At 43.4% G+C, this 22,735-nt stretch overlaps 1 protein-coding gene across 3 annotated transcripts in view; it reads left to right on the forward strand.

Moving 5' to 3' along the window:
• Window positions 1-19,643, forward strand: part of LOC144783075 (SPARC-related modular calcium-binding protein 1-like) — a 419,240-nt gene extending 399,597 nt beyond the window's left edge. For all 3 annotated transcript variants that reach the window (XM_078662241.1, XM_078662242.1, XM_078662243.1), the window contains 4 exons: window positions 2,314-2,396; window positions 14,512-14,611; window positions 14,705-14,952; window positions 19,016-19,643. In XM_078662241.1, the coding sequence (XP_078518367.1) occupies window positions 2,314-2,396; window positions 14,512-14,611; window positions 14,705-14,945 (424 nt within the window). In that variant the 3' untranslated portion in view covers window positions 14,946-14,952; window positions 19,016-19,643. The remainder of the gene's footprint in view (window positions 1-2,313; window positions 2,397-14,511; window positions 14,612-14,704; window positions 14,953-19,015) is intronic.
• Window positions 19,644-22,735: the final 3,092 nt, after the last annotated feature.

The following is a 22,735-nucleotide window of genomic DNA, read 5'->3' on the forward strand; positions in this document are numbered from 1 at the left end:
GAACAATAGTGAATAGACAGAGAAGAAAGAGTGAAGAAGCCTTTCAATTCATGAACTCAATATTTACTGTATCAAAAAGTTATTATTTATTACACATAGTAAGAAAAGATTTTTTTTTTAAAAACACAATTACGCTCAAGACAAAGTGCTGGAGTACAAAAAAAACATATATCACAAACCAGACAGGTGGCAAACAGAAACATTACATATTATACTAAAGGAACAACATAAACATAAATAATGTGTCCTTCGATAATTTTTGGCCACAAAAGCGTCGAAGGCGTTTCGACCGCTGTATTACTGCACGGTTCCCAACAGGTATCGTTTAAGAGGCAATTTCAGAAGTGTATGCAATATGCATTACATAAATAAAGTACGCATTATATAAATAAACAAAAAGGAGTCTCTGAAGTTTTTAGAGAAAAGGGTATTATTCACCACTTTGCAAGAAGAGGAAGGGGTATTCTTTCACATGGTAGTACAGTTGAACAGCACTGTACAGAACAAATCATGTGACAACCCGGTGGCACTTGGTGAGAAGTGATATATACAGTGATATATACAATTGTGATAGTGATGGTGCAAGTGCTAGAGTGAACAGCGTGGTAGGCGCGTTGTGACAGTTAGTGAACTTATAAAACAGTAATGTCTCCAAAAGTCAAGTTGTAATCACTTTAACATGAGAGGGTCAATTTTTTAGGAGTACAAAACATAATAGGCGCCATGAAATTAAGCTGTAGGGTCGACGGCGTTTCGATCCCCGTCAGTCGATCAGAGCCGTGAACCAGCAATTAATCGCCTGGACCCCTTCCATCTACACATCTCCGCCTTGGACAGATATCACTGTTTCCATCTACAACCCTGTCCTGATGACGATCCCGACTGACGGGGTTGTCGGACAGCCTCTGTGGTTGCTAATGATTAAAAGTACAAAAGGCACAGAAACCAAGAGGTAAATTTAAACAGTCACAGGTAGAGGGAAAAAGCAGTTTAAAAGATTCAGGAATACACAGCACAAAGTCTGTGTTCTTACCATCTTCTTTGTCTTTTGCTCACTGGGCTGTTTGGGGCACAGGGAAGCTAGGCCTACAAAATGGATTTGGTCCTTTCAATGTATGTCATGCCATTTTCAACATTTGTGATATTCACTTAAGCTCATGTGAACTATCTTCCATTGTGGGTCACATGATTTTCAAAATGGGCCATGTTCAATTTAACATGTGTGAATATTCATTCTATTGCAAGTTATATTTATGTATGAATGTAGGCCATATTAATTTCAGTGTGTATTCCTTTCAGCTTGTGCCATGTTCATTTCAACACATTATATTTTTATCAGTGCTTGTGAGATTATTTTCAGTGTGAATTTAATTATTTAAAGTGTAGTTAATACATACCCTAAACTAAGCAATGCAATGTGCGTAACATTTATTGGATATTGATATTCGTTTTGGTGAATGTCATGTGCATTTTCATAATATTTTAAATGTCTTTTTCTGACTGTATTTCATTCACTGTTTTGTGAAATCTCATGTGTCGTATTTGGAAAGCTGTGGGTTTGACAATAATGGGCCTATTCACACATGTGTATTTACTCAGGTATAATTACTACTACACATAGGTGTAACTCTACACATTTTTTCTATTCACTATTGAGGACTGTAGATGTAGACTTATATGTTTCATCCACTCGGGTAATGGGGTGGTGCTTTCTATTGAAGGATTTACTTGTGTAAGACATCTCCTTGTTGAAAAGTATATGGAAAATGATTAAACATTCCCTAATTTATAATATAAATATTGTTGAATTGAAATATTTATTTTCTAACCTAGAACTGATAAAATAACACAGCAAAATAATTCATCAGATTACACAGCACAATAACACAGCACAATAATTCATCAGATTACACAGCACAATAACACAGCACAGTAATTCATCAGATTAATTGTGTATAAAATAATTAAATGTATTAATTTCAAAATAATGTTTACAAATATAATGTATAATTTACTTAACTTAAATTAGTTCCTATTTGGTGTTTTTTTAATTCCTTGACTCCTTGTTTTCTATTAGAGTGTGCTGCAGTACCTATGAGTGGCCATTTATAGTGTTTGACTAACTCCAAGGCTGGGCTGGAGTGCATTACAGGTGTTTTGACACCTTTAGGGATGTAGTATGTTTTGTATTAGCATGTCAGTCCCTACACCCCTCTTTAAAATTCATCCCATTTCGTAGAAAGTACTCCAATTTTTCTAGCCAATCCATCGTGCTGCCCTCGACATTTACTAAATATTTTGCGTTTACCACAGAAACTTTCCGCCTGACTGTGACACACATTTACTTGCAAAGACAATGGAAATGGGAAGTCTGTATCGAGAGAGAGCACTGCCAGGTAAGAAGAGACATCACCTAATGATACATCGCTTTTGAATTCACAGGAGATGGCCTATGTCCTCTCACTGACAATGAAGGGGCAACGCCTTACACAAATCAGGAAAAGGCTATTATTATACAGGATAAGACATAATGCTGAAAGAGAAACACATTTTGTGATTCTGTTGGAAAGAAACATTTCTAACACTTTATTGATACAGACATGATTCAGTAAGGAAAGAAAACTCTTCCTTTTGCATGCTTTGGGAATGGAGCCATATCAGTATGTGTATGCATGTAAATGAGCAGAGTGTAATATGTTATTTGCCCTGTAGTAATATGTCATGGTCATAGTCATAGTGTTTTATTGGGGTCTCAAAGCGCTGTAGCGAGTGCTGGTGAAGGCGAAGATGGAACAGCTGAAAACAAGGGGAGGGTGGGCGGTCAAAACAGACAGGTTTTAAGCTTTTTTTGAAACTGTTTATGATCCGAAATTCTACTAAGCTGTAATGGGAGTACGTTTCAAAGGAGGGGGCTAGATGGGAAAATGATCGCCCTCCATGCATGGTGGTACGCTCCCTGAGTGGAGTCATAAGTTATTTAGTTCCAGACCTCCGGTTTCTGTAAGGGATATACCAGTTTAGTTTTTTTGACCAGGTACCTTGGCCCATTTCCAAACAAGGTCTTGTGTACCAGACAGCTGATCTTAAAACGGATCAGTTTCCTAATTGTGAGTTAGTGGGGAGTTTTCAGACTAGGTGCTGACAGGGACTGAGGTGGAAGGTTTAGTATCAGTCTGGCAGCTGTGTTCTGTAAGACTTGGAGTCTGGTGACAAGCTCTTCGTTAATTGAGACCATCAGAGCATTTCCATTGTCAAGACGACTGATGATTAAGCCTTGGACAAGTGGTTTCCTTGACTCTAATGGGATCCATTTGAAGATCTTGTGTACGCTCCTCATTAGGCCATAACAGGTGCTCCCTATTTGGTTTACCTGGTCTTTCATGGATAGTTTGTCATCTATTTTTACTCCAAGGCTGCGTACCGTGGGTTTAGGAGAAGGACAGGGACCAAGACTATGGGGTCACCAGTCATTGGACCAGTGTTCACAAGCCTTGCCAAATAAGATGATCTCAGTCTTACTGGCATTGAGCTGCAGATAGTTAGCTTGCATCCAGAGGTTAATATGAGTCATACAGTGTTTACATCTAATTCTGGTATCAGTTGGGCTGGGACCGAGGGTGATTAGTAGCTGGGTGTCATCAGCTTATGACAATACATCAAACCCATATGATCTAATCACCTTGGACAGGGTCGCCACATAAAGATTGAAACGCATGGGACTGAGTATAGATACCTGGGGGACTCCCTTGTCTACCATCCGGCTACGAGAAGCTAGGGTGCCCATTTGTACGATGGTAGTTCGGTCTTTTAGGTATCTTCTGAGTCAGCTTAGGGCTGTTCCTCTGATGCCCATCTCCCACAGTCGTTGTTCTAATATACTGTGGGAGATGGTGTCGAAGGCGGCCAACAGGTCCACCAGGATAAGTATGGCTGACTGTCCGAGGTCCTGGTTGAGTCTTATAATGTCGACTATCTCAACCAGAGAAGTTTCAGTGCTGTAACCAGCCCTAAAGCCTGACTGAGAAGGGTCCAACAGCTTGTGGCTTTCCAAATAGGTTGTTAGCTGTTTGTTGACAAGAGAGTCATGTACCTTTCCAAAATAGGGGAGTAGGGAGATGGGCCGATAATTGCTGGCTCCGCTGATTTTTTTTGAGAATTGGCTTGACTCTGGCTTCTTTTCATTTAATAGGGACAGTTGCTTGAGTTTAGGACATGTTAAAAATGTCAGTGAGACTTTTCAGAAGCACTGGGGCCAACATTACCAGAATACGGTGAGAAACAGGGTCTATGGGGGAACCAGATTTCATTTTGAGGAGTGCAGTGTTAATTTCTTCTTGAGTAAGTTCAGCAAACTCTTCTAGCAGTGCTGTGGGAGATGTCTGGGTGCAGTCCGGCTGAGGACTTTGGTGTTCAACATTCTGAATGAGGAAGGTGTTAAGGATGCTGTCAATCTTTTCTTCAAAAAAGGTAGATAGTGTGTCTACCCAGTCCTGTGTGGATGGGCTTTCAGAGTGGCAGGAAGAGGGGTGTTATTTGACCCCATTCATTTTCATTGCCATGTCACTTATATATATTTATGCCATGGTTAACATTTATTTATTATTTGGATACATATAAACCATTACAATTTTAACAAAAACAGAAACAATTTAAAAACAGCAAATCAGACAAAAAAACACAGGAATTTAACTACCTAACTATTAGACCAATGTGCAAAAGGATTATTACAAATGCCTAAAAACAGGAGCATTTATATACATTTACCATCATATTAAGTCACACATCAAGTTAAAAAAACAGCAGGGGCATTATTACTAGTTTGCTAGCAATCTAAAGTTGACATCAGGTTTAAAAGAGAGATAAAAAACCAATGTTAGTTCAAGACAAAGTGCCAGTTTGGAGACAAAGTTATAGCAGCAATTTTTCACGATCAAGTCTGCAAAAAATGAACCGTTGGGGCGTGTCCCGAGAATTTTCACCCAAGCCGAGCATTTAAACCTCAGAGAATAAAAAAAAAGGAAGCAATACGGGACTGGGTGGGTGAAACACAGACAACAAAAGTTGTAACATTTTGTCCAGGGGCGTTTCACACATAACGCAAGTGCAGCATTATAATAACAAGAACTAAGTGCAAAGAACTAGAATGATGAGGATTGTACAATAAGGTTCCTTTGGGAGGCACGGAAGCAAAGTCTTGCAGCTTCCTGTGACTAAGATTTTATAAATAGACACAATGGTAATTAAACGATGCTTCTCTCAAGGGCAAGCACAGTGCTTACTTTATCCATCCAATAGTTCAGAAAGAAATAGGAGTGTTTTTATGCTCCTATTTTATGCTGGTGGGGGGGGGTCCCCTGGAATGGAAGCCACTTGGTAGAACCCTGGTTCTGGCAAAGATTCTTGGTGGTTCCAGTGACAAACTTGACCAACAGGGTACTTAGGGCATATTATTGGGGTTAAAAAAGGCAATAATGGCCCGCCGGCATGAGCGAATACACAGTTTGTTCCATTCCCGCTTCAGGAGTGATGTATGTTCCTCTAGGAGGACTGGGCAGAGGCAGACAATGTGTCTGAAGGATTCCACATACAGTTCGCAACCCCTGCATGTTGTTACTTCCGGGGGTTAGCTCATCTGGCTAGATGTTCTAGGAAGGGCCATTCCCCGAGCCTAAAAGCCATAAATCATACCTTCTGTTGTTTTGAATTGGTGCAATACCAGTAAGATGAGGGGGACGCTGGTTGATAAGAATTAATAACTGCCCACGCATGCCTACGTTAAGCTAAAACGTCCATATCAGAATGATGTGAAGAAAGATGCACACACTTTTTGATACATTGCTTGAAGACAGATGGACTTATTTTGGGGCCCAGAGCTCTGTCATTTTCAAGGTGCTAAGAAAGTCCTCAACATGCAAATAGTAAGGTAGCCTAGGGCGGCCAGTTTGAATCTCATCCCACAGTAAAGCCTCTAAGCGGCCTCTCCTGGCAAACGTAAGTTTGTGGCATAGGTTTAAGAAACATCCAGCTCTGGCAGTCTGCTAATCTTATGTTTTGGTGACAAGTTTGTTCAAGAGTTTTCAGTCTCTTCCCAGTAGGATTTCACTGCTGTAGAACAGAAAAGGGATCATTTTTGCCCTCATGATGTTTAAGAGAGGGAGAAGGCTTGCCCCCACAGCTTGCTTGATCGTCTTGACAGGGATAGGTGAAGGGCCAAAGCTTTTGTTTGAACTTCCTTCATTTGCCGAACAAAAGGTCCCCTTGCATCGATAAGGACCCCAGGTATTTGTAAGATTGTTCCTTTGTGATTTTGTTGCCATTATAAAACCAGCAGCCCCCCTGAAAGGATTTCCTGCCAAATGTTACGATTTTGTTTTCTTTAAGTTGACCTTCAGGCTTTTGGTGGAGGTAGAATAGTGCAGCAGGGTTAACAGCCAATTCCACTCGTCCCTTAAGTGATCTTGTGTCGCCCCTCTTTAGTCACTAGAAGTTATGATGGTGCGGCCCAGGGCATTTTTTAGGATTGAGTAGGTCTCTTACCTGGGCACCTATGGTGGTGTCGGATATTTAGCTAGGACCACAGGATAACCAATTTCCTTGAGGGGGCTGATCTTAATGTAGCAAACACAACACGATGATGGACGGAGTGCTGAAACATTTCGACCACTCACCCCCAGTCACAGATCTGGGTTTAATCCATTGTAATTTTGCTCACTTGGCCACCCCAGTTTGGACCCAGACATATGCAAATCAGTCTTGGCCCTGTTCCTCATGGGAAAAGTCCAGCTTGAACTGCCCGGCAAGGTCCTCCCTGGACCCGAAACAAGCGTCCTGGGACCGGTTTCTGGGTATTACCCATCATCAGCCAGGCTAATTTGAGTCCAGTGGCACAGCGAGTAAGAGACCCACGTCTAGGCATAAGCTTGCCCACTTAGGGCGAACATAGCAAACACAACAAGATGATGGACGGAGTCCTGAAACTTTTCTACCACTCACCTCCAGTCACAGATCTGGGTTTAATCCATCGTTCTTTTGCTCACTATGCCACCCCAGTCTAGACCCAGCCATATGCAAATCAGTCTTGACCCTGTTCCTCATGGGAACAGCCCTTGGGACCCCTTCCCAATTGGAAGTGGCTTAACACCTACTTGAAGTAGGTGGTAAACTGCGAGTGTTTTGCGACCGCAAATGAGGTCGCAAAACAATCATACATTGCAGTTGAACTTGCTATTATGAAGGGGTGCACTTGCCACGCCCCTACCTAATAGCGCGTCTCAAACCATATTTTGCAAGTCGGTAATAGGTTACAGACTCGCAAAATAGGGTTTGTAAATGGAGCAGACCAATTCTGCGGTCGCAAACCGGCTAAATTCCAGTTAGCGACTGCAAAAAACGGCCGTGCATCTGCCCCTTAGTCTGTCCCTCGCATTGCTCAATACTTGTTTACTGTACTCTTCCACTAACTCTCTTTCTATAAACAGGCCATTAAATCTTGTTCTTATCTCGTCATATTTGCTGTGCATCCAAAGACAGAGGCCAAATGTCAGGCTCTCTCTTCCAGGGAGAGTGGTGTATATTTTTCTTTCTCTGACTTCAAGGTGAGAGAATTTATGTGACAATATTGCTGAGTACCCGGGTAAGAGGAGAGGGTGTAGGATTTTTTTTCCAGTATATAACAAAGCAAATGAACTGTGCTGATGTTTTTCAGAATATATAAGAATTACTAGAAATGAAGCAAATGTTTTTATAATTCTGACGTGTGTGGAAACAAATATTTGAATATGATGAAAACACATCAATACACTAGGCGATGACATTTGCACAAATTATCGATTGTGTGCAATAAACCATATTTCAGAGCAAATGTAATGGTCATTTCAATTGAATACTCCACACTACTCCAATCCACTCTACACCCTTCCACTCTATGCCCGCCACTCTATTCCATTGTATGATATGCCACTCCAATGTATGTTACTCGCTCCATGACACAACACACTACTCCACTCTATGCCCTTCCACTCCACACCATTTACCCACTCCAATTTCCTCCACTCCCCAATCTATTCCACTCCAATGTACCCCAATCTGCCCCACCCCATTCCACTTCGCCACAATCTAACCCCAATCTACTACACTCCGATCTACCCTACTCCTCCCAATCCACCCCACTCCACTCCAGTCTACCCCACCCCACTCTAATCTATCTCACCCCAATTTATGCACCCCACCCAAAACTACACCCCCCCCACTACAATGTACCCCATTTCAATCTACCCCACTCTAACCCAATCTACCATACTCCCCTTCAATCTACCCCAATGCATTCCACTATGATCCAATACACCCCACACCACTACAATATACCCCACTACAATATAACCCACTCCACTCCGCTCATCCCCACTCCTATACAGTCTACCCCACTCCAATCTACCCCACTCCACTCACTCTACCCCAATCAACCCCATCCACTCCAAATTACCCCACACCAGACCAATCTTCCACACTCCGCTCAAATCTACCCCATTCAGCTCCATTCTGCCCCAGTCTACCACACTCTACTCCAGTTCACTCCAATATACCCCAATCCACCCCACTCCAATGCATCCCAATCCAATCCACTCCAATCTACCCTACTCCACTCCGATCTAACCCACTCCACTGTACTCCACCCAATCTACTCCAATCTAATTAACCCCACTCCATTCCAATTTACCCCACTCTGCTCCACACTTCACTGCTATCTAACTCCTCTCCTCTCCACTCTAATCAACCCCACACCACCACAAACTACCCCAATCCAGTCTATCACAATCTACCACAATTCAATTCACCCCACTCCAATGTACCACAATCTACCCCACTCCACACTACCACACTCCAATCTACACTATCTACCACACTCCACTCTAATCTCCCCCACTCCACTGGACCACTCTCCACTCTAACCAAATCTACCCAACTTAATTTCACTCCAATCTGTCCCACTTCAATCTACTACACTACACTCAAATGTGTTCCCCTCCATTCCAATTTAAGCCACTCCACCCCAATCCACCCCATTCCAATCTACCCCACCCCAATCTACCCTACACCAATCTACCCCTCTCCGATCTACTCCACCCCAATCTACCCTTATCCACTACACTACAATCTACTCCACTCCAATCTACCCCTCTCCAGCACACCCCACTGCAATCTACCCTACCTCCACTCTATCCCACCCCACTCCATCCAACTCACTCCCCTCCAATCTATCCCACCCCATCCCAGTCTACCCCACACCACTCCAATAAACCCCATTCCCGTAAATTTACTCCACTCCAATCTACCCCACCCCAGACTACCCCAATCTATTCCCACTCAATTCCATTCTACCATACTATAATCCACCCAATCTACCCTACTACAGACTCCCCCCAATCGACCCCCTCTCAATTCCATTCTACCCTGCTATACTCCACCCCTATCCACCTCAATTGACCTCACTCCAATTCAATCTACCAGACTCCACTCCAGACTACCCCATTCCAATCTACGCCATCTGCGCCACTCCACTCTTCCCCAATCTACCCCACTCCACTCCAATCTACTCAATATATGCCGCTCCACTCTACCCCAATCTACCCTGATCTACCCTACTCCACTCTATCCCATTCTACCCCATTCTACTCTACCCCGCTCTAATTTACCCCAACTTACTTCATGCCTCAAACTTTTAACCATGTTGAACGGCAACCACACTGGTGCGCATAAAGACTAAAACACATTGCCAAAGCCAATAGCTCTAGCATAGGCAAGATCAATTGGCTTTGCCATTGCTTGTTTGTTTTGCTAATAACTTTGGCGCAGTGACAAATCTCCATGAAACTTTCCAACAATTTTTTTGTATTTGCATAGTTTGTGCATGGGAAGTTTCAGGGTGATCGGTCAAGAAGGGCAGAGAAAAAGGGGTGGGGGGAGGCACACACCTCATAAACTCCTGAACGGAATTACAACAAATTTGTCAGGAAGCTTGATCTTAGTCCAGAAAGTGTGCTTTTTTCTGATTGTACATAAATCCATTCAGTAGTAATATTTGTATATCTGGACGATTGGGTTTGAGGGACACTTGCAGGAATCCCTCAAACTCAATAGAAAAACCTATAGATTTCTATTTGGACCAGGTAGCACTTTTATCCTTATGCCATCTTTCTCCCACAAGAGTCAGGCACTGATTGACTGCCTGTAACAGGAGGTAAGATGTTGCTGGCAGCCATTACAGGACTCGGGGATTTAGTCCCATGTCCTGAGTTAAGTTTTCAAAAAGAATATAAGGGGGCAGGGTAGGATACCCTTCTCCCTAGGGCCTGTGGAGGGTCATTGAGGGACCCCTCAGTTCCCAAATACATTTTAGAAAAAATTACAAAGTTGTGACCCGGCGGTACTCCTACTTGATCGCAAATTCTTTTTTTTAAAAGTAAACGCCCGCCAGCATTTTAAATAAGTTACATTTATTATTATGGAGAGGGGGCGTGCATGTTGCCTCCCTGCCTGAGCCAAGCAGGGCCCCATGAGACCCCATCCCTCGGGCTAAGTATAGTTTAACCCATTGGGTGCTGGTGACAGAACCACTCCGTTACCAGCCTCGGACGGGCTGTGCTAATGACGGAGTGGTTCCATCACGGCACGGCTGCCACGCCTGCGCGGCAGCGATTTCACACCTGCGCTGAGCGTTCCATTGAGTGGGTGGGGCCGTGACGGAACCACTCCGTCACAAGCACAGCGCGCCCGAGGCTCGTGACGGAGTGGTTCCATCACGAGCATGGTGGGGCCGTGCCACTCCCCTCCCCCAGCGCTTCGGCGGAATTACTGCCGCAGCCAAGGGGTTAAAGGGGAGGGGGGTACGCTTCCCTCATCCCCAAGCTGTAAATTCCTCCAGGGACCCCATCCCCCAAAGGCAAAAAATATATAATATAAGGGGAGTGGGGGCACGTGGGTCATCTCCCTCCGAGCCAGCTACAAATGGGAATCGAGGACACCATCTCTCAGGGCCAAACACTAATTATAGGGGAGGAAGTGTGCTGCTTGCCTTCTGAGCCTTAAAAGGTCCGGAAATCCCATCCCTCCGGGCCAGCTGTTTCAATGTGTCCCAGGAAGCTCACCCCCGGGACACAGTAGTTTTCCCTGCCCGCAGGAGCGCAGGCAGGGAAAGTAAGTGAGCTCCCACCCTGCAGGAACTTTGAAAATGCTCCTGCCAGGTTGGAGCACACTTTTGGTTTCCTACGCGCACTCTGCTGTAGAAGATTAACTCTGGAAACTTCCACACCTTACATACACTCTCTCAACAACCACCCGCCTGCAGTAACACATCAGTCATATCGCAGCAGTCACTGTTATTTGCTATTAAATCAACTCCAGGTAAACCTTATTACCTCATCCTTCCTTCTAAATGGAATGTGGTGCTTCCTCCAAGGTTTCCTAAGTGTAGCTGGAAGCACTGTCACAAACAATGCAGATACTGCAAATTTTCTCTTCATTAGTCATACACTTTTCACATGCATGATAGGTAAGACATGCCTACGCTCTGATGGTGTGGAGAATGAAACATCTATTTCAAGTAGAAATACATTGTGGAACTGTAACATCCTTCTGAATCCAAACACCGAAAAAGCGCTTCAACGCTATATAAATTCAATTACAATACAATACAATATGGGACTGCTCATAATTGTGTAGGGAGCCAAGATATCTTCAGAAATCCTGGAGCATGTGACTTACTTTTAAAAAGAAATATTTGGAGGCTTTTGAGAGGGACGATGATTTCTGGACACCTTAGGTGACAAAACATCTACTGACATAATATGAAACTTCTCTTGTTACTAAGGGGAAGGGGGAAGAGGGGGCATTTCTTGATTAGCCTGGGGACAGAAATACTTAGACACTACTGATGAGGACAGAAATATGTTTCTTTGGGAGAATTAGGGATGGTTTTACTTTTGATGCCGGGTGGGGAGCTCTTTATCTCGCCATTAGAGCAGAAGGGAAAAAAACCTCGGGCCATATTATCAAGAAAGGGCGATACATTATCGCCGCTTTTATCGGCAGGAAACTGGCGCTAAAGCGGCGATAATGGGCTTGATAATATGTCCTTGTGAATTCCCATAGAAACCAGGAAGATGGTCACCCAGGCCCTCGTCACCAGCCGACTGGACTACGGCAACTCCCTCTACGCCGGAACCACAGCCAAACTTCAGAAAAGACTCCAGCGCATCCAGAACGCCTCAGCACGACTCATCCTGGACATCCCCTGAAATCCCCTGACACAGCCACATCGCCGGACACCTAAGAGACCTGCACTGGCTCCCCGTCAGCAAGAGAATCACGTTCAGACTCCTCACCCACGCACACAAAGCTCTCCACAACCAAGGCCCCGGATACCTCAACGACCGCCTGACCTTCTACGCTCCCACCCGCCAGCTACGTTCCACCAACCACGCCCTCACCGACGTTCCTCGCATCCGAAGAACCACAACGGGAGGAAGATCCTTCTCCTACCTGGCTGCCAAGATGTGGAACTCCCTCCCCATCCACCTCCGCCTGACCCAAGACCCCCTCTCCTTCAGGAAGCAACTCAAGACCTGGCTGTTCGAGCAGTAGCAGACAACCCCCCGCCCCCCCCCCCCAAGCGCCTTGAGACCCTCCGGGTGAGTAGCGTGCTATACAAATGCTTGATTGATTGATAGTAGCCCAGGTTCTGGTGTTAACCTGGGCTGCTATGGGAATTCACAAGGGCATATTATCAAGCCCATTATCGCAGTGTCCTGCCAATAAAAGCGGCGATAATGTATCGCCCTTTCTTGATAACATTGCCCTTCATGCCCACATGATGCTATATGCGATGAGACAAGTTGTGAAAATGAAGTGAGTGAGCTATGCTTCATTACTTTAGAGGAGAAGTCTTCTGATAGTATGAGGGCGTAAAAATGTCTTGTAATATTAGAAAGAGATTGCATTACCTGATGCTTGCATGAAAAGTGGGCTCTCTGCATACAATGGGGAAGGAATGTTATGTTAGGATAGGCTTGGAAAAGAAGAGATGACATCTGGTTCAGTGTGTGGAGAGGGAGAGAAAGAAGGAACACACATCCAATAATGCATTGGGAAGGGGGCACATTTCTTAAAAAGTTAGAGAATTGTGAAGAGAAACTTGATTCTATGTGAGAGTGATGGCATTTTAATTTATACAGGAAGATCAAACATTTCCTGCTATTGGGTGTGCACCCTTAATATTAATATCGCCCCTAGAATATCGACACAATATAGAGGAAAAAATATTGAAAATAAAGTATCGACAGGGTAGTAAGTCTAGATTTTCTATACCTAACTCCACATATATGTACATTGGCACTATATATACATCTTAGAGGTATGGAGATATGGAGTTCAGAATAGTAAATCTATACTTCTGTATATGTGTTTACCTTTCAATATTTTTGCCTTTGATATTCTGTCTTCGATATTTATGCACCACAATATTCTGTAGATTGGTATTCAGTAGAACAACTGTGTCACTACTGGGAGGATACCCTGCTTAATAGGTCTTGCCTAGGCCGCGCTTTCACTGTCTCTTCGAAACATGCTGTTGCCAGGATATGGGCATTCGAAACACCCAGCGCTTCTGGTTGGTTAGTTGGCCTGCCTTTCTAAATTGTTTAATGTGGTTGGTAAATACTGTCCATCTCTCCCGCCTTTGTGTGCTTTGTTCCCAGGAGACATCACCAATTGTTTTCCTTGGTTGGCCATCTCGGGCCATCTGTTGCCCCCTCGCTCGCACCGCCTCTCTCCCAACATTGCTGCTGTCCTTCCTACGCTGCTGTCTATGATTTTAATTATGCCTTTATCTTTGGGATTCAGGATTGTTTTCCCTTATCTCACCCTTTTCATTGCTCCTTTTCCCAGCCTTCTCGCTCACTCCTTTTCATTACTACCTCCCCACTCGGTCTCTTCCTCATACCGGCAAGCCCCCTAGCCTCCCTTTCTTCGCTTCAGCATACCATGAATTGCACCCAACATAGTTTAGATGTTTTAATACTACATAATTCAACTTTAAATTCTTAATCCTTGTGCGCTCTCTTTAGGGTTCTTCCAGTATATCGCGCTTGAGAATCATATCACTAAGAAATCCAATATATGTAAAACTTTTATGTAAGCATTACACTGCTTTTAATAATGTTCAAAAATGTCTGTAGAGAATGTAAAGAATCACGCTTCTGGATGCCTTATTACCATATTGTAAAAAGCACATGCAACATATGTTTAATTTACAGGACAGACCTGTAGTGCAAATAAATGGAAAAATTAAACATTATTTATTACTATGTACATGATCAGCCAATAACATGCCAGTATACACATGAAAAATGCAAGACCTATTGCATTGCAAATGCTTGTTCTGTTTGGGAGAGTGGACCTTCCATCCGATTCATTCCCTCTCTGACTCTGCCTTGTCTTCTTTCCTCTGACTCTTAGGTTGCCCTGGCTCTAAGAAGGTGGAGTTTCTCACCAATTTGCTAAAGGCTCTTGCCTCTGATATGGCCCAGACTAAGGTGGTCCCACTAACGATCAGGAGGTAAGTGATGGGGCCTGTTCAGTGTTAAGGTCTTTGATAAGAAAAGAAAATTAAAGCAACATAAAAAGATAAAATCATGTGTGTTCACCGCAGGCAGTCCGACGGTGTGCTAGGGCCCACCCTGGAGGACCGGGCAGTGCGCTGGCATTTTATACGTTTGGACAAAGACTTCAGCAACAGCATCAGTGAGAAGGAGATGCGCCCTCTGAAACTGTACATGAAGAAGAACACCCGACCCAAGCGCTGCATACGCAAGTTCATGGAGTACTGCGACCTGTCCAACGACAAGCAACTCTCACTGCATGAGCTCAAGGGGTGCCTGGGACTCAGCTAATGTTGCGGTAAGGAGAGCGCCTTCTAGTAAAGAAACCCACTTGTTAACATAGCTTTTTTTTAATGTAAAAAAAAAAACATGAAGCATATAAGATATACAGAAGTGGCCGGATTCACCAGTGTCGAATAAGTCACCTTCTTCAACCTGTACATAAGTTGGACAGCCAAATGAGTTTTGGTGAACTGCTAAATGTGTATGGCCTAGAAAATGATATAGAGTATGGCTTTAACTTAAAAATAAGACTAAGGGCAATATACTCACTCACTCAAGATATAAAAGTATAGCACTGCTGTCAGACTGCATGTAAGAACACCCCCTGCCTAATAGCATATTTCCATTTAGTACATTCATGGGGGGATAGCACCTACCAGATACAGAAGACCAACCTTAGCTTAAAGACACACTGCACTTGCTGTCCACCAAATGTTGTAAAAGAGCACCCAGAACTAGCTATCTATCTGTTCAATTGGGACACCAAGTTTTAAATACCTCCAGTTGACAACCAGCACCAGCTCTCCCACTGATGACCCTGCACCACCTCTTCCCAATGGACACCAGATGCACCTAACACCAAATGTCTTCATTGGGTACTCAGAACTACCCATGTCTGTGGGAGCGGAACCCCAATAATCTCCTGAATATTTTATAAACCCTACTTTTTACTAACCCTGGGCGGGCGGCTACGCTCCGTGCACGGAGTGTGCGTAGTGCCGGCTTCTACGCATTTTGCGTAGCAGGCGTAGAATCCGGCACTACGCACGCTCCGCAGACGGAGCGTAGCTGGCCGCCACCCGCCTCCCTCCCGCCCTCCCTAAATACTTTAAATTAATAGTGTAAAAGAATTAAAAGGCACTTACCTTGCCCGCCGCTGCCTGCCGCGTCCCCGGGGCTCGCTATCTTCATTGCTTCCGTCTTGTGTATCTAATGCGCATGCGCGAGCGGCCGCGCATGCGCATTTCTCACGAGACGGCAGCCATGAAGATAGCGAGCCCCGGGGACGCGGCGGGCAGCGGCGGGCAAGGTAAGTGCCTTTTAATTCTTTTCCACTTTTAATTTAAAGTATTTAGGGAGGGCGGGAGGGAGGCCTGCGGTGCGTAGTGGGGCTACGCGGAGTGCGGAGGTGGGCGTAGTTTCTCGCCCACTTCCCGTAGCTCCGCGAAGCCCCACTACGCCCACTACGCCCAGGGTTACTTTTTACCTTAGGCAGTTCGGCTTCTGGTACTCTAGTTGATCTAGTGGTAAGAGACTCCCCTCTTAGTCAGTGAAACAATACTTTAGTAGAGTAAAAGTCAGAATAAGACCTGGTACTATTCAATAACTGAGTTATTGATCAAAATAAAGTTTAAAAGACTTATTACAGACAAATGCATAATTTGCCATGAAGGCCCAAATACAGAACATAGAATCATAAATCATAATAAGACAGATGTATTGTTTGTTTTTTGCAACGACCATGACCTATTAGTAAATGTTGAAAAAACTAAGTTCATGGTGCTGCATAAACAGAAATCTGTCAAAGGCAGAGTAGTATTGAATGAAGCATCTTTGGAACAAACTGATACCTTTACATACTTAGGTGTGACTATGGGTAGGAGGATGAACTGGTCACCACAGTTGGATGTTCTGGTTTTAAGGCATAACCAGTTAGCGGGTGCCTTATTAAAAGAACACCGTCTTTCAACTTCTAAACTGGTGGGGCCAGCAATATCAATATATAACGGGAAAATCAGAGCTTCTATAATATATGGTGCCGAACTCTGGGAGTTTGAAAACTTAACACCTTTAGTTAGGGCACAAAACAAGTTTCTGAGATCTCTGACCGCCCTCCCATAATCGACCCCTATTATTAGATCTAGGCTGTATTTCCTTCGATGAGGTGGCGGGATTTAGACCCTTAGCTTACTGGAGGAGGCTATGGACTACTCCAGAATTGGCAACCTATGTACAAGCTTTAATGTGCATTAAGAATGCTGATTTGTCATCAAAATTAAATGGCTCCAGAAGCTTAAGTGTAACTTGGTGGACATGGGGCTTAGACACCTGTGGGATGACCCGATAGGGAATACATTTCCCAGTAAAAATAATTACAAAGCGCTCTACTGGGATATGATTACTAGGCAGACCCTGTCGGTGGTGGACAGCAACACGCTCACAGGTATCTTTATGGAACATAAGTTTGTAGTAGAAGGAGAGGCCTACTGGAATTTGATCACGAAACCTGGCGACAGGAAATTATATCATTAATTCAGAGTGGACACTCTCCCATTAAGATCGTTTTCGGCAAACTGGAATAATGCTCTAGACACTAACTGTCCCCTGTGTTTATTACAAGAAGAGACGATTAGCCATCTATTGTTTGTCTGTCCGGCTTATAGTAGTCCTCGTCGCAAGTGGCTTAAGCCGCTATGCTCTAACTTAGGTACGAGATCGGGTAAGGTAGCACTGCGTATTTTGGTAACAAATACCTGACCCAATATTGTTATAGCTATTGCAAAATTTCTTAGCTGGGCATGGGCACTGCGAAGGAAAAATCTCCCTCCTCTAGGAACTATTAATTCAAATTAAGACTGGTCAGCGGTTCCCTGTTTGTATTTTTCTATTGAAATAATTTATGTGGAAGGTTTTAATGCTATTATGAATCCTCTAGGGTCTTTCAATAATTGTTTTAAAATTGTGTAAGTTTTTATGTTAGGGTTTTACTATTTTAATGACATTTTTATGATGTATATTGTCTTTTATGATTGAAAAATTATCGAATAAAGACTAAATGATGATAATAAAAACCCATATTTAGGCAATTAAATCTCTCTGGATTCTAAGTTTCAAACTTATAAAGAGTACTGACAACCTCCTAAGGGAGAAAAAAAAATCTCAAAGTAATTAGACAGTGTTTCTGGGAGGAAAATGAGAAATCACACCCGAATCTCGAAATCCAGTCTTTCACTTGCTTCCTCAACAACTGAGCTCCGGAGATGTACAACATAATATGAAACATTCCTTTAACAATAGCTCATAGAATTATGTTTTTCCGCAAACCTGCATCTGAACTTCAAGCTGAAATCCTTAAAAATGATACATCAAGTACATAATGGAAAGTTTCATTCACAATACACGCTTTCTAATACAATTGTCCTTTTGCATCATAACACTCTGTGCTTCACAAACTGTGGCTAGAGAAGACTTGCAGCGGGTCACTGATCAGGAGGGGAGAATGAGCAGGAGCAAGATGAACAGAACACCAGAAACTACATCCATTGAAAATAATAATTCTAAACTAAATAAACAAATAGTTTTAAGTGGAACATCATTACTTCATCGGTTATCACCTTATGCATCATTAAAACCACAATTTCGCACAAATAATTAAATACCAAGATTATACATCAAAGAAAACTTCTATATGTCCAGTGAGTCTCTGGTACCATATGTACTCGGGGAAAACATGGCACAAATAACGGCATTGGGTTACCCTACAGTTCTGGTGGAGTCCCTACAAGGTGGCATTAATACTGGGTACAGAGAGTAAAATATCCTTGCGCACCCTGTTACAATGAGAATCCCCCTGGGTCAGCAGCTACTTCCTTTGGGCCTTTGGTGCAGAATATCTGCATAAATCTCTTGGAAGGGATGCTGTAGCCACATTGTGAGGATCCTTCTAGAGTACTCTTTTATAACGTCAGTTAACACTGCAGGTGTAGGCTTCAATTTGCGCCTAAGAACATTAGGCAGAAATACATAGAAATCTTCTGCTCATAGTAGAAACAATTACCTAGAACAGATCAGGTTGAAAGAGAGAAAGGGGTGTGTGTGTGTGTGTGTGTGTGTGTGTGTGTGCGTGTGTGTCTGTGTGTGTGTGTGTGTGTGTGTGTGTGTGTGTGTGTGTGTGCGCGTGTGTACGTACATGTTTGTATGCGCGTTTCAAGTCCATCCTTAAATTAAACATTTTAATGTATGTGACTGAGGTCTAGTTCTCAGTTCACCTTTAAATCTAGGGTAAAATGTACCAGTTTTAATGTATTGTTGTTACAACAGGTGGCATGCACCTAACTTCCACCATGCTGTCTTCACAGACCGCTCTGAAAAGGAACACAGAAGGAATCAGCGATATCTTCCAGCCAGGCCAGCACTGGCTTTCCATTTGCTGCCTGTAGAATGAACTGTGGACTGTGTCTGAGAGGCGAGGGAAGAAGCTGGCTCTTCAGGGAGCATTCAAGCCTTGCACTACCTGCTGATGTTTAGGAAAAGAGCGAGCTCGACGTCTGACTTTCAGCTCATCATCTCATTGGGAGAGCTGTCCTCCTGGCTGAGGCTTCTCTCTGGACTGTGCATCTCCTGGGTGAAGTCTGTGTGGGTGAGGTGTATCCCTGGATAAGATGTCTTTCTCCGCGTGAGGCATCTGTGTCGGTGAAGTAACTCTGGATGAGGGTGCTCTCTGAGTGATATCCTCTTTTTGGCATGGGGAGACATCTCCAGGGGTTGGGAGGGATTTCTCTTGGCATGGCGTCTTACTGGGAAAATAATTTGTACTGGCACAAGACTTTTTCCCTGCTTTCATTTATTTAGCACTTTTGGTTGAGTTTGTATTTTCGTAATTAATTATGTAAAATATATTCTTGTATTATAAGTTATTACATAAATATATGATTGTGCACAACAGGAACCCCTAATTTGAAATAAAGTACCCTAAAGAAAAATTGACAGCTTGACTCAATCTCGTTTTGTTTTTTTAGCAAAACTGCAAAGGCAAGGCGAAGAACTGAGTGGGAAAAGAGGATACGATGAGACAAACTCTCATCAGAGGAGCAAGCTTGAGAAGCTCAAATGCAATTCTTCCCAGTTTAACTTTAAGCAGTGTCAGCTGGTGAATTTTGGAGGTGGTAGGGCTTAAATACTTACCTAGAATTGAACCTTGCAAGTGAGTGACTTTTACGGGGGTTTCACCCATGAATATTTTGAAAAATACAGGATCACAACGTTAAATGTAAAGCCCAAAAGGTGCACTGCATAACATTATTTTTACATTAATTGGCTGAAAACGCAGATGCTCTGAATGACAATATTAGAACAATCCTATAAGTGTGTGGTGTGCCAAGAAAGACTTAGAAGCCCCGAATGAGTTGGTGGTCCTCCCCAAGAAAACTTTGGAAAAAACATTGATTTTTCTTATCATTTATCCTCAAAATTTGAAAAAGATTTGTATGTATTAAAGACAGTTACAAAACTCTGGTTATGTCTTTTCACAGGGCGTCTAATGTTTCAAAAAGCCAAGTTGCCTCGATACTCTGTTAATATTCAGGTTTATTTGAAAGTCTTGTCAGACAGTGATGATTCCACTGTCTAAAATATTTCCTAGCCTTCATTCAGACATGTCTGTCAACTGCTTAGCTAGTTCTAAATCATATAAAAACAGAATTCCTACTCGCCACCAACAGAAACAGACAAACCTTACCCATGTCATGGGTTGGCTCACTATCATGAACCTAGATGCCTTTCACCTGAACTCTCTGATGGGGCTGAACACTTCATCTTGATCCACAGCCATCTCTCCTGCAAGCCTCACGTTGCCAGGCAGACCAAGACAGGCTGGGAGAAGCTTCACTACATCAAACAATTTAACCCTATCAGAAGGGCACCTGAGAACCACAGTTCAATACCTGGTCCTCTCCCAGATGGGAGTTGGAGCACAGGAATGCAGAGTCAGTGCTGGGCCTCTTGAAAAGCATCTGCACATCTCCGTTCACCGCTTTGAAAGGATGCAATAAATGTGACCATATGAGCCCCGCTCTAGAGGCCCATTGACTGGCCACTCCTGCAAGCCATATCATCTTAAAGACAGGTTGCATCGCGTATGAAACTAGCCTCCAACGAGCGCCTTAGCTGTCATTGAAACATGCTTTCTAGAGAAGAATGCAACACAACAAGCCAAGTTAATGACAGGTTCGAGAGCAGAAAAGACAAAAAATAAAACAGGCCAGGCCAACCCGCAGGACCTAGAACTTCACAGCATCGCATATCATGTTTCATAAGAATTGAAAACTCAACTCTTCAAAAAGCATTTAGTACTATAAACAGAGCCTTTCTGGCCATAAGGACCTGGAGCCACTCTAAACTAGGACTGCCAGGGACGGACTCGCCTATAGGGCAATCAGGCAGTGCCCAAGGGACTGGCTTGACAGACCAGTGTGTGAGCTGTTGTTTAGCTGTTTGTGGGATGTTGTTTGGTCAGGTTGGCCAGTTTTTACTGGTTCTTACCCTGATTTTACCACAAACATTCCCTCAAGCAAACATAAACGCATGCAGTCTCCAATACCCTGAAAAATACCCATAAATCATCCTTTTAAAAGTTCAAAACTGGCCTTGATTGGCATATGTGAGCCACATTTTTAGGTATCTGGTTTGCTAACAGGGGCCACTTTTATTTTGTCGCTGGGGCCTAGTTTCTGTCCTAGTCTAACCCTTATGGCTGCCATCACGATTTGTGGGTCCCCTTAAGTAGATGCTCTTGAAGCATTTCAAAATAGTGAACTATACTGAGCCTTCACGTATGTCGATTTAAATGTATGGTGCTATTCAGTGGTGACACCTTCACAGATCCCTCACCTCTCTCCTGATTTGCGGCATGCACTGCCAAAGCTCTCGAAATATACCTCTCCGTATTCAATGATCTGCTTAAAAATCAAATGAGGGTCATACCACCCTGGCCAGTAATTTTAAGCCCATTCGTGTTTTTTAATGTTGTGTGCCTGTACCTCAACAGTATACCCTTGCCCTCAGAAGGTAGGTTTGGTGCCATAAAAAACAGGAAATGACCTACTCTCTAAGTCATGGGCAAATCCCTTCGTATCCATTTCACCCACCACTAGCCCAATATGAAATCTTTCAGGTCACAATGAATGTAGACTGCCTTTCCTATGCATCACTTCTCAATACTGGAACATTAAGAGAGGTCTCACAATAGACCCTAATCATAACTGCATCGTACCATGTACTCCAAGTACTGAAACATTAATCAAGCTATGGCAATGCACCTGACCTGGATTATCTACTTAAAAATCCCAGAACTGAGACTTTCACCGTAGTCAGCCCAGATTGCCACCATAACATGGCATATCTTGTGGAGTCATTCTGGAGTATGGAGAGGCTTTTATGACTTCAGTGTGTCATGGTCAGTGATCTAGCAATCAAAGTGGCAATAAAAACAATCATATGTTCCAGGCACACCTGTGGCTTCACACTCATCCACACCCAGAGGAGTCACTATAGCTTTGGCAATGATACGTTTCTAAATACTCAAGATTCGTTAAAGATCACACAAATCCCTAATGCCAGAGCCCTCTTAGCAATAAAAAAACATGGGGCATATTACCAAGCAATAGCGATAATTATCGCTATTGCTTGGTTAGAGACAAAAATTTACCGCTGCGCTGCGGCGATTTTTATCGCAGATAAACCTTGGTATTACCAAGGTTTATCGCAAATGCGATAAAAAACGGCCGCAATGCATGAATATCGCTGAAAAGTCCGCGATATTCATGCATTACCGAGCTAATGCTCTTAGCCATGTTATCCACCTCCCATTGGATAACATGGCTAAGAACTGCTCAGGGCAGGTGTTAGCTTTTGGAGATATTCGCGCTTAGCGCGAATATCTTCAAAAGTTGGTAATAGGAGATAGCGATGTTAGCGACTGTTTCCAGTCGCTAACATCCTGGCACGCCCACTTTGCATGTCATTAGTGATAAATATAACTGACATGCAAAGTGGGGCCCAAGATGGTCGCTATCTCCTAC

The sequence above is a fragment of the Lissotriton helveticus genome, chromosome 9 (assembly GCF_964261635.1).
Source record: "Lissotriton helveticus chromosome 9, aLisHel1.1, whole genome shotgun sequence".
Lineage (NCBI taxonomy): Eukaryota > Metazoa > Chordata > Amphibia > Caudata > Salamandridae > Lissotriton > Lissotriton helveticus.